Source organism: Lissotriton vulgaris, chromosome 1_1 (assembly GCF_964263255.1).
Source record: "Lissotriton vulgaris chromosome 1_1, aLisVul1.2, whole genome shotgun sequence".
Taxonomy (NCBI): Eukaryota; Metazoa; Chordata; class Amphibia; order Caudata; family Salamandridae; genus Lissotriton; species Lissotriton vulgaris.
This window is the reverse complement of record NC_141685.1, coordinates 392,840,124-392,853,281: the sequence shown is the minus strand read 5'-3', so window position 1 is coordinate 392,853,281 and position 13,158 is coordinate 392,840,124. Positions and strand designations below refer to the sequence as shown.

The following is a 13,158-nucleotide window of genomic DNA, read 5'->3' as shown; positions in this document are numbered from 1 at the left end:
CATCAAAGGCAGCGAAGAGAGAGACTGCTGCAAAGTTAAGATTTTGTTTTTCCACCCTGAGGGTGAGAGCAGAAATGGAGAGCCTGAAAGGGACCGGTCTCAACACCTAATTTTTAGAACTGACTGTGCTGAGCACTGGCAGGACCTGACCCACTTAAATCCCTGAGTGTGTCATTCATGTTACCAGTGTGTGCTGAACATTTTTTAGTGTGCGTGTGATTCTAGTGTTTGTGTGCTGCACCTGAATGCCCAAGCTGCTGTTTATTATTCCAGAGTGTGCGGCACATGATTGCCGAGGTGCACGTGAAGGCTCTGGGATTGGTTGCGCCTGAGAAATTAACAGTGGAGGGTCTTGGTCAGATCAAGAACCCTGCCCTATTCCTCCACTGGGCAATGAAGGAGTAGCTGACAGTGTGGACCCATATTAAAGGTAGCTACGGGTAGCAGCTGCTACTCCATGCAGTCCCTTTGCTATCTCTGGCACTGTCCTTCTATCTGGCTTTATGTTATTAAAGGGATCTACAAGAACCAGGGGCGGCCTTAGGCATTTGCAAGCTGTGCACCTGCACAGGGCCGCCAAACCCCACGGGCCGCGACGCCAATATATATCCTTAATATAATAATCCTCTGAGGATGGGTACATATTTGCGTGGCGGCCCCTGGCAGGGATTTGGCAGCCTCCTGCTCTGGTCCACTTCCAAACACCCTGTCCCCCCCTCTTCACTGGCCTCCGCGCCTGCGTTCTTCCTGATTGGCTTTTTTTTCCCTACCCACTTCTGGCCCGCTGGTACAGGCATATATTAGCCACGGCCACCGCCATCCTTTCATTCCCTGTTACTCTTGCTTGAAAGCAACTAACCTTTTCCTCTCCCGGCGGACGAGTCGTCTTACAAGTTTATCTATAGTTTTTATAAAGTACTGGTCATAGTTAATATCTGGTGGGATAGGGAAAACACAACATTCGCGTACCCATTGCAAGCAAAATGAAGAGAATTCTAGTACACGAATCTGGTTATTCGAAACGAAAGAGAAAGGCGACTCAGAAGGCTTTCGTAGCGTCACAGGAAGGAGCAATCCTGAACTTTATCACCCAAGGGAAACCTAAATATGGAGAATCCTCCGGCCAGAGTACTGCTGATGCACTAGGTAAAACAGGCACTGACGACCATAAACAAGAACAAAAAAATTATGATATCCATTTAAAAAACCTTCCTGAGCTCCGGGGGGCTCTGCCCCGCCCGGACCCCCTCTTCGGGGCCCCGTACCTATGCTCCCTGCCCAGGGCCGCCATGAGCCTAGAGCCGCCCCTGCAAGAACAGAAAGTAAATGGGCCCCTCTGCTGCTAATGGAAGTCTATGGAGGGTTTGGGATGGGCGGGGCTTCAAGTGTGTGATATCAAATGTCACATCTGCTTCCCAAGCAGGTTGGTGAATCCGTGTTTGCAAGGGCTCCTCTGTCTCGCCGTAGTTCCTAAAATTAGAAAGGCAAGAAGCAGGGGTCACTTATTCTCTAATAATGCCTCCAGGTTATGGAACCCCCTCCATATTCGTCTCAAAACTAACCATCTGATGTTTCAGACAATCTCTTAAAACATGGCTCCTCCCCTAATGCTGTTTGTTGTTCTCTGTGTACGTGCTGCCACTAGCGCTGGGATGCCTCCGGGTAGCTATGCGCTTAAGAAATGCTATATTCATTCAAAACAGATGAGCTGGGGGAGGAAGCCCAGAACTGCGGTGTTGCACTGCTTCCCCAGACGAGGCCCGCAGTCCATCAGCCTTCCCATTGCCGTCCAGAGTCTTGATTTAATTACACAGACTGCAGCACCTCACAAAGTGGCCCTTCGTCTTTCAAAATGCGGAATCCACACTGCATGCGGTAATGTTAATTTAATTTATAATGCGCACGAATCGCTCCGGTAGGGGTATCTCTGCGCGGCACAGCTCATAAGCAGAGAAGCAGACTGAGGAGGCATAGAATAAAAAAGTTTTCTGAAACTGAACTGATCTGCGCATTGGCGTATATGAAATGGGAGGTTTTTTCCACAGTAGGGGAGCCAGATAAGAAAAGGATCTGCCTCCTGAGTGAGATTTAGTGATACGTGGAACTCGTGTGGAAACTCTACAAGCAGTAGTGGACACGCTTTGCAGAAAGGTATCTCAGCGCATTACCCTGCAAGGACTCGAGTCAGGCAGCAAACCTGAAAGATGATGCTTCTGTCATTCCGCAGCCAATGAAGCATGCGCAGAAGAAGGACAGAGGCCGCCCTAGCTGGAAGACTAGGAGTGAGACGGGCTGCCCTATTTTGAATGTCTTGCAGTTTGTTTAAGGCAGTCTCATTTATAGAAGACACAAGAGCCTTACAGCAGTGCAAGCGGCCATCTCCCTAATACGAGTCAGTGGAAATACCTTCTGGAATTGATAACACATAAATATTTTTATTATATGTGCGGCATGCATTTAATTCTGTGTGTATTTATCTGTTTATTGCGTCGCTTTACGGGGTCAAAATTGTATGAGTTATTTATTTGAACGATAATGTCAGGAGTGTGCTTAAAATGTGTCTGAATAAATCGTATGTCATGACAGTGACATGAATATATAACAGGGGGCCAAACGTAAATATTACATACGTGGGAGGTTAGATAGAAAAATCCATGTAGTGTTTCATAAAATAGTGAAAGTAGAAACCATGCACTGTGTTGATTAACCTAATCTCTAGATGTACTTAAAAAGTCCGATAATGGTCTCGGCACCTGTGACATGAATGCATCACTTCTAGGATAAATTGTGTATAAAGGCAGTAAACATATTTCCCAATTATGTGTGATAGAAATCCACGCAACGGCTAGAATAAGATATACAGACCTGAAAAAGGTGACCGCACTCGGCACACTGTTCCAATGCCCCTCTTGGCAGCAAGTAAGCACTCACATATAGCACTTGTACAGCCAGACTATGGCTGAGACAGAAAGGGCAATATGGTTACAGCCAGTGCTTAATTTGTAAAAAAAAAAAAAAAGCATAAGTGCCAAGGGCATCATAAGGAGGCCACTGCTGCTTGCACCACCCATTGCGCATGCCAATGACATTATGTTATGTTATGTTATGTTATGTTATAGCCGTACTTTTAGAGCGCACGGCTACCCCAAGGGGTGTCCAACACAACTACTAACATCAGACTATTCCAAGCTCCCAGTGTTATAAGAATGACTTGAGCGGTAGGGTATTAGTAATTTTTAATATGTATTGAATTAATAAACAACAGTTGTGGCCATCTTGAAATTTGTCAAACAGTGCCACCATGTGGCAGACTGTCATATATGCCGGTGTTGACATTTAAGTGCCAGTGCAGTGCTCTGGGAACCACCGGCTCAAATTATGCACTGGCCACAGCCAAACCATAAAGGCCTACTCCAGCCAGCATACAAGACTCAGGACCAACCCCATTGGTCAACAGCACCCGTGAATCAACACAGCATGGAAAAGCCAAGCTTAAGAGTATAAAAAAACTGCACAACAATCCACCAGGGGTTGAAACAATTCATACAGTCTGTCCTACACAAGCCCAACCTGTGCAAATGTAAGGATCTGTCCCACAGGACAGGCTCGAGAATCGTCTAATGTAAGAGGTACCTTCTCCCGTTACCTGAAAAGGAACGCTGCTCTGAAATATTGTTGTATTGTAGAAGACAATCTGTAATACAACTGTAGTCCAGTCACCCTTATTGTCGAAGGAATCCCACTCTGCAATAATTTAGATATCAAATAAGGGACGGCCTCTCCCTTACTCCAATTTTTCCCAATGCACATACCTGACAAGTTTCACAGTCAGAACCAACAAAGTGTGCAAAATAGCAATTTTCTTTTGCAGATACTGTCGAACTTTTGTAAAAAAAATAAATAAAGAAAACTAAGCAAGATGGATTTACTTAATATCTCTTGTCAAAACTGAACGTGAGGGAGTATCTCCCCTTCAGGAAGTCATGCAAAAGAACGGCTAAGGGGCTGGTTCGGACCTCTCTCTAGTGAGACACTTTCTACTCGAGCCCTCACAGCTGAAAAAAAAATACACCCCCATTTCATACCCATTAGATATGCAGAATCTCGCAGATTGTGCATGTGGAATAAAAATGCATCATGCCACTAGGTGCTCACTACTTACCTAGTGTCTAACTCGTGAGTAATTGTGAGTTTCTGTCAATTATTGTTAGTAGGATCACTATTTCAGACTCTTTGAAAAAACGGGCACAATAGTGAATGCGTCATTTCAAATCGAAATGCTCTGTGTTCACCAGACTCTGGGATACTTTACCTATGTAAAACCTTGGCCAAGCGTACCCATGGCAACCACTGCACCAGGCAGATCACAAACATTTTGTTTACTTGGATGACACAGGCCTACAAGGAGTCGTTTTAGCAGCATCACAGGTCGCAGTTGTCACCTTATGCACCGTTTAGTGATCTGTTGTCTGCCTTCACGACCCCTGAGCCCCTCTGCATTCAAGTGAGCCCACACCTGTGCGACTTGACCCAGCAGGGATATAGTTGAATTTGTGCACCCAACCCCCCCCCCCCCCTCCCCCCCCCCCGTGCTGAAATCAACAAGGAACTCACTTATTATATGGGCGCTATGTCTGCCATTGCACAGAAAACCTGCCTGCTGCAGAAGTGTGACTCACTTGGTACACGCAGTAGGAACTTTTTTTAGACCTACCTTGAGAAATCTAATAAATGTAACAAACTGTACTGGAAGACCTTTTAACTGCATAGTTCACCCCAATCTTTTCCACAGGTATTTGGGGTGAATTGTGGATGACCCCATAACCATGGAAGGACTAGATTAGCTCACAAAGAAAACGGGACCCAAGACCTTAGGGCTGTTCTCATTGTCAGTAATGCAAATTTAATATTTCTTTAATATGCACCGTGCCAATAATTCACCAAAGCTGCTTCACAGCACGTGAAGGAAATAGTAGAATGACTTGTGATCTGTCCGGGGTTTAATGGGGGGATGATCATTTAGGGAGAGTAATAGGGGCTGAGCTAGAGGAAGGAGTGGGGTTTGGCATCAGATGTGTTTAAGGTTTATTTATTTTTACATCTTTTATTTCACGGAGTTTCTTATAGAATCGGGTTTCAGAGCGCTTTACATAGTACTAGTTGCGTTATATGAGGACACATGTGATTTACAGGAAAGATAGAGTCAAGGGGAAGGGGGGTGGTGTCGCACTGGTCATTGACAGGACCATTGCATGCTCCATTATCCCAGTGGACAACATCACAGGCTGCGAAGTTCTTGCCTTCTCCCTCTCTCTCTCCTCTCACCAATCTTGTATTGGCCTGCTGGTCTACAGACCTCCTGGCCCCACTGGCACCTTCCTTGAAGAACTCCACGCACTGATCTCTACATTGTGCCTTAGATCTGACCATTGTCTGTTGTTGGGCGACTTCAATATCCATATGGACAAGGTGGACGTCCCGGACAGTCTTAAACTTAAAGACATCACATCTGCCCTTCAGTTCCTGCCGTACCTCGGCCTTCCTACTCACTGCAAAGGACACATTCTAGATCAAATCTTTTCCACTGTCCCTATCGTCCTCACCTCCCTCGCCCCTGTATTGTGGACAGACCACTTTTTAGCGGACTTTGAGATCCCCCGTATTATTAAGAAAGCTGCTAATGGACACTGGCGCGATGCGCTTCCTTCTAGGGCTTTTGAGAATATTTCTCCAGCCATGTTGGCCAAGACCCTCGAGACTCACCCTTGCCCACTGACAGGATCGCTTGCCACCGATCTCGATCTTCTACAGGATTGGCTGACGCAACAACTGGCCATCCTTGCCCCCCCTGTTACGCCTAAGCCTCGCTCAGTGAGATCTTCTGCCCCTTGGTTCTCGCCGGCACTGGCCGCCAAACGTCGACAATGTAAACAAGCCAAACGGACCTGGCGCAAATTTTATGACGCCAGCGCCAAAGAAACCTATAGTTGTATTAAGTAAGGGGTTTTGTCCTACGGGGCCAGGCTGGACTATAAACGTTATAGAAAATGCAAGGTGCCTGGTTTCGGGTTTGATGCTGTTTTTTATTTCACAGAAGATCAGAAGCTTCTGACTAATCGTAAAGCTTCAATGATTTATTTCATCTTTTCACAATATTTTTTAAATTAAACAGATGCGAGGTTTAAACACAAACTTTAACAGAAAATGTTACTGTCATTCATTGAAAAACAATTATACACAAATCAAAACACCATTTCAAATTCAACGTAAAACATACTTATTTTGAACAGTGTAAAAGAAAACAAGTTGATGGGGTACACCAGAAAATTTTAACACAGTCCAATTGGCTGAATTTCTTTTAGCTATTTAGGACTGGGGTCACCATAGGCTTTTTATTTATTAAACTCAAGTCCCACAGCCTGGGACAAATATTTAACGCCTTTGGCGAGAAGAAGGGATGGATCCTTTAGGAAAGAAATGCCAAGAATATCAAGAAATGCCCCCCGTTCAGAAAAAAGATCAAACAGTTTTCTTTTAAATACAGGTATGAAAACCACTCTCCCTGAATATTGAAGAAACCGAAGCGCTGGAACACAAAGGTACTCCTATGTTCACTATGGCGCTAAGTTCAGTTTTCACTAAATAGGAGTAGGAACTAAAAGAAGCTTTCTTTATTATCCATATCATTAGGTACCCAGGTAGCCCTGAGGAAAAACCCGCTAACTCACGGACCGGGTTTGGAAACGCGTCGGCTTTCCTAAAGGATCCATCCCTTCTTCTCGCCAAAGGCGTTAAATATTTGTCCCAGGCTGTGGGACTTGAGTTTAATAAATAAAAAGCCTATGGTGACCCCAGTCCTAAATAGCTAAAAGAAATTCAGCCAATTGGACTGTGTTAAAATTTTCTGGTGTACCCCATCAACTTGTTTTCTTCTACATTGTTCAAAATAAGTATGTTTTATGTTGAATTTGAAATGTTTTGATTTGTGTATAATTGTTTTTCAATGAATGACAGTAACATTTACTGTTAAAGTTTGTGTTTAAACCTCTCATCTGTTTAATTTAAAAAATATTGTGAAAAGATTAAATAAATCCTGGAAGCTTTACGATTAGTCAGAAGCTTCTGATCCGCTGTGAAATAAAAAACAGCATCAAACCCGAGACCAGGCACCTTGCATTTTCTATAAAGAAACCTATAGGGCATTGATCAGGGACTATCATCATGATATCGCAGCGTGCAAAAAATCCTACCTGGCCAGCAAAATTGATGGTGCTTCCAACTCGTGTAAAGAAATCTTTAAAATAGTTAAAGATTTCATTTCCCCTCCTTGGGCCACTCCCAAACTGACTCATTCTGAGCCCTGGATCATTGAACTGGCAAACTTTTTTACTAATAAAATTAGGACTATCCAGGTCTCTTTCGGAACCACTACCCAGGATCCCCCCCCCCCCCTTTTTAAGTTTCCCTGACCCTTCACAGACACCGACCACTCCCTCTCTTTGGAACTTCCCTCCATTATCCCTTCAGTCCTCCCTTGACCTGCTCTCCAAATTAAAATCTGGTTCCCCTCTGGGCCCGTGCCCTGCCAAATTTGTGGCACTCATGGCCCCTACCCTTAATCATCTTATTAATCCTATTCTTAACCTCTCGTTCAACACTGGTGTAGTACCCCAAGCTTGGAAGCAGGCCCTCATTTTGCCCCTTTTGAAGAAAGCTAACTTGAACCCGGATCTTCATCTTAATTATAGACCCATCTCCCTTTTGCCAGCTTTGGCGAAAGTGGCTGAAAAACATGTCCATTCCACCCTGTCCCACTTTTTGGAGTCCCATGACATCTTGCATAGATCCCAGTCTGGCTTTCGCTCAAATTTAAGCACTGAAACAGCGCTGCTCGAGGTCATGGAGATGATCAGAGAGACCCTGGACAGGGGAGGAAAAGCTATGCTGGTGATGCTTGACCTATCGGCGGCCTTCGACACCGTCCCCCATGACCGCCTCCTATCAAGACTCTGGGAGATAGGTCTAAGGGGGACGGTGTTCAGATGGTTCAGGTCCTTCCTCACTGGCCGTCAGCAAACGATCTGGGCTCCACCTTTTTCTGCCGCAATGCCGCCTCTGGAGGTCGGAGTGCTGCAGGGCTCAATTCTGAGCCCCTCACTCTTTAACATCTACATGACCCCTCTGGCGGCACTTGCGGAGAATTTTGAGGCTTAGATTGTGTCGTACGCTGACGACACTCAACTCCTGTTAACTTGTGACAGGGGACAGGACTTCGACGGGGCTTCCATCCGGGGTTGCCTGGGGGCTGTGTTTGACTGGTTTAGTCAGCACAGTCTCAAGTGCAACTCCGATAAATCCGAGGTTCTTTTCTTCGGCTGCCCCGCCGACCCCAAATGGAAAGATTGGTGGCCGGCAGCCATGTTCCCTCCTACTGGCGACTCCGGGGCTGCAAAAAACCTGGGTATTCAGATTGACAACTGTCTCTCCTTTGGGGCCCAAGTGTCAGGATTAGTAAGCAAATGCTTTGCCACTTTAAAGATGCTGAGGAAGTTCCTGCCGCTTCTGTCCCTGGAACACAGGAAGATCACTGTCCAGGCCCTGATCGGCTCCAGGCTGGACTATTCCAACGTTCTCTACCTTGGTCTTCCTGATTACCTCCTATCGCGTCTTCAGGTGGTATGGAACTCGGCGGCCCATGCCATCTTCGGCCTCCCCAGGAGAGCAAGGGCCAGTGAGCTTCTCAAGACTCTCCACTGGCTCCCCATGAAGAAGCGTATCATCTTTAAGGCCCTGACCATTGCATTTAAAGCTTTGCATGGTATGGGTGCCCGCTATCTTCAGAAATGGGTCTGCTTCTATTCTCCAGCCAGATCCTTGCGCTCTTCCTCTCAAGCCAAATCAGCTACTCCCATGATCCGTCGTGCTCGCTGTGGTGGGCGCTCTTTTAAATATCTCGCCCCGCAGCTATGGAACGATCTCCCTTTCTCCTTGAGTTCTAGCCCCAATCTTCTGGCTTTCAGAAAAGACCTGAAGACATTCCTCTTCCTGCAATAACATCGCCTGCGGATCTATGCTCCTGTCACTCGTTCCTTGCTGGACTTGCTGAGGCTCTTACAGCGCCGGGACCCTCCTCGGAGTAGCCGTGCGCTATAGAAGCACCCCCTTAACATTAACATTAGGTTTTTTTTTTGTTAGGCAAGGGGAGATTGATTGTAGTGATGTTCTGTGTCATTGCCAAGACTCAAACCCAGTTCCCTAGATTTGAGGGCGACCGCCCTAGCCGTTAGACCAACTCCTCTTCCCTAGGTTCATACATTTCTTTGAAAAGCTTTATCTTCATGCATTTAAGTGGTGCCGAGTTGGCCATTGCTTGCAAGATTGAGTCCAAAGCATTCACTTCACAACATAGCTCCCCGCCCGATATCTTACCCTCCCCCCGCCTCTGGCTTAATTCTTCTGGATTTGGCAATTTCGATCCTGAAGATGGTGCTGGATCGGATGTAGAAAGGACAATCCCTTTGGAAGGTCCTGCGATATGGTGCACAGTCTTGTCATTTAGTTCTGATTTATTTGTAGGTTCCAAATTTCCATCTTTGGTGCTTCGAGGTAGATTATATATATTGTAGTAGTGTAGTCATGATAGTGCAAGAGCTCGAGTAAGCTTGATCTTGTGATTTCCTTGAAGGTAATGGCATACTTTTTTCAATCTCATCAGTGGTTGGTTGGTATTCTTTACTGCTGACGTGATGTGGTGATTGAAGGGTAGTTTGTGGTCCTCTGTTATATCTTTGGGTTCTTCAATAGTGCCTTAAACTATGTCAGCTGGTATCAAAGTCCTTTCGGCATCCTGGACAAGACATGCCAGGCGAGCGAAGCATCAACTGAGTCCCTTTAGCCTGGCCTTGCAGCAGATCATCACAATAATAAGACTCCCAAGAGTGTGTTCTGCCATCCTGGGTGCTGTTGCCTTGAAGATGAGCGCCTGTTTGCCAAACATTGCTGCAAACTATCTTAATATAGTAGGCCGTCACTATAGGTGGGGTCAGACAGTGTCAGAAAATCCATGGGTGTGGCTTGCAGGTATTAATTCACATCGCGCTATATTCTCTAAAATTAAGTGGCGTGGTTTAGAAAATGAGCCCCAAAATTTTGAAAAATCGAAGGATGGAAAAAGTCAAGAAAAAAATACACCCATTTCTTATTGAAGCTCGAAATTTGCCTAAATTGAAGCCTCTGTGTTTGCTTGGGCATGGCATTTGTGCATCTTTGGGCTGCCCCAAGCTGGTTGTTGGCCAGACATCTCTTTCCGCCTGCTGTAGCTCCAGTCATCCTATACAATACTATAGATGCTCAGTGTAGTTCATCTCTGTGAAGCCTGCGGCAGGACATCATAAATATTGTGCTGATGTTTTTCTTGGCAGTGCCTACATAGATAAAGCCAGTGACACCGCTGAACAAGTCACTGTGATAAACAGCCATCTCCACTCTCCGGAGGGCCTGGCCATGGATTGGGTGCACAAGAATATCTACTGGACGGATTCGGGAAATAAGACCCTCTCCGTGGCCACCGCGGACGGATGCAAGAGAAGGACCCTTTTCGAGCATGGCCTGAGTGAGCCGAGAGCCATCGCAGTAGACCCTATCCACGGGTAAGCAAGCAATGGCTTTATGTCTATCCTCCATACTTTGTGTCATCGTTGTTGTTTACCCGCCTTTTTGCTTTTAGCCACGTGCCTTTGAATTCTTCTGTCGCGTCTTCTAATTCCAGGTTCATGTACTGGTCGGACTGGGGAGATCGAGCTAGAATTGAAAAAGCCGGGCTCAATGGAGTGGACCGACAAGTGCTGGTGTCTGAGACCATCGAGTGGCCCAATGGGATCACCCTGGGTGAGTAGCAAACCGATGACCCTTCCTCCACGCACTTAGTGCTAAGAACCGAGGTACTTCGACCAGGTTTATCTGAACTCAGTCAAATGTCCTCTGTAATGTGAGAAAAAGGTGTGAAATGCTGCTGGATAGAAGATTGCAGTCTGGGTGCATCATTAATAAGCAGTTTGTTAGTGACTCCGAAATTTGTGCACCGAAATAGATCTGTGCAGTGGCTTTACTTTGCAAAACACATTTTTGATCCAGGTCAAAACTACTGTCGACAATATCTAGTATTCATGTTACTGTCTGAACCTGCACAGAAGCCTCCGTTCAAATATAGGCTTTAGAAGTAGGCATCGATGTTTCTTCATCAGATTTTTTTTAATTTTTGTAACATTTGATGGTGGGAATTCGGTATGCTTTTTATTTTTATTTTCGTAGCATCTTCTGTTGTGGATTTGGGAGCCATTTTGTTTTTTTGTAATCCTCTGTCCCCTTTGTGTGTGTTCTTTAAACACAGGAAGAGGCGGTATCTGTGGTACCCTTATTACAGCGCCTTCTGCTTTTCCAGCTTTTTCATGTTTTTCTGCTCTGTTCCGTGGTTTTTCGACACCTTTGCTGTGCTCCTCTCGCATAATTCAGTTCCCCTCGTGCCTTATCATCAGGCGTTGTTTGGCAGAAGAAATGTAGTTTCATTATTTTCCAACATAATTATGACGGTTTTTGTAAAACGGACCTCCGTTCCAAAACTATCGTTCTGTGATTCTGAACTGTCTGTCTTAGACCAATCAAGGCAGGAAGTCAAGTCACCACAGTCAGCAGGCGGGGACCAAACGGGAAGTGTGAGCAGTCACTTTTCACAATTTTAAACTCTTTTTGAGCTTGGGGGAGGACACCGTAACTAACAGAATCCTGCTCACAGCTCATGCCCTTGTTACTGAAGTATATCTATGTAACATATTTTTTTAACTTTCTACTTTTGTGTTTTTAACAATGGTTAAACTACGAGTTGCAATGACACATGTTGCCTGTATCTCAAAGTGGCAGCAACATGTATGTATCAAGAGCTATCCACAAATTGTTGTGTGCGCAGGTAGCATGTGTGCAGTGAGGTTTGGAGGCATTACTCTGCTGTGTGCGAAGGTAACATGTGTGAACCCAGGTTTGGAGGCATCACTCTGCTGTGTGCGAAGGTAGCATGTGTGCAGTGAGGTTTGGAGGCATTACTCTGCTGTGTGCGAAGGTAGCATGTGTGCAGTGAGGTTTGGAGGCATTACTCTGCTGTGTGCGAAGGTAGCATGTGTGCAGTGAGGTTTGGAGGCATTACTCTGCTGTGTGCGCAGGTAGCATGTGTGCTGTGAGGTTTGGAGGCATTACTCTGCTGTGTGCGAAGGTAGCATGTGTGCAGTGAGGTTTGGAGGCATTACTCTGCTGTGTGCGAAGGTAGCATGTGTGCAGTGAGGTTTGGAGGCATTACTCTGCTGTGTGCACAGGTAGCATGTGTGCAGTGAGGTTTGGAGCTATTAGTCTGCTGTGTGCGCAGGTAGCATGTGTGAACCCAGGTTTGGAGGCATTACTCTGCTGTGTGCGCAGGTGGCATGTGTGCAGTGAGGTTTGGAGGCATCACTCTGTTGTGTGCGCAGGTAGCATGTGTGCAGTGAGGTTTGGAGGCATTACTCTGCTGTGTGCGAAGGTAGCATGTGTGAACCCAGGTTTGGAGGCATCACTCTGTTGTGTCCGCAGGTAGCATGTGTGCAGTGAGGTTTGGAGGCATCACTCTGTTGTGTGCGCAGGTAGCATGTGTGCAGTGAGGTTTGGAGGCATTACTCTGTTGTGTGCGCAGGTAGCATGTGTGAACCCAGGTTTGGAGGCATCACTCTGTTGTGTCCGCAGGTAGCATGTGTGCAGTGAGGTTTGGAGGCATTACTCTGCTGTGTGCGAAGGTAGCATGTGTGAACCCAGGTTTGGAGGCATCACTCTGTTGTGTGCGCAGGTAGCATGTGTGCAGTGAGGTTTGGAGGCATCACTCTGTTGTGTGCGCAGGTAGCATGTGTGCAGTGAGGTTTGGAGGCATTACTCTGCTGTGTGCGAAGGTAGCATGTGTGCAGTGAGGTTTGGAGGCATTACTCTGCTGTGTGCGAAGGTAGCATGTGTGCAGTGAGGTTTGGAGGCATTACTCTGCTGTGTGCGCAGGTAGCATGTGTGAACCCAGGTTTGGAGGCATTACTCTGTTGTGTGCGCAGGTAGCATGTGTGCAGTGAGGTTTGGAGGCATTACTCTGCTGTGTTC

General features: G+C 46.2%; 1 protein-coding gene across 1 annotated transcript in view; it reads left to right on the top strand.

The window, feature by feature from the left end:
* Positions 1 to 13,158, top strand: part of LRP8 (LDL receptor related protein 8) — a 1,071,653-nt gene that overhangs the window by 865,557 nt on the left and 192,938 nt on the right. The window contains exons 11-12 of the mRNA XM_086952473.1: positions 10,422 to 10,649; positions 10,769 to 10,887. Coding sequence (XP_086808599.1) covers positions 10,422 to 10,649; positions 10,769 to 10,887 — 347 coding nt within the window. The remainder of the gene's footprint in view (positions 1 to 10,421; positions 10,650 to 10,768; positions 10,888 to 13,158) is intronic.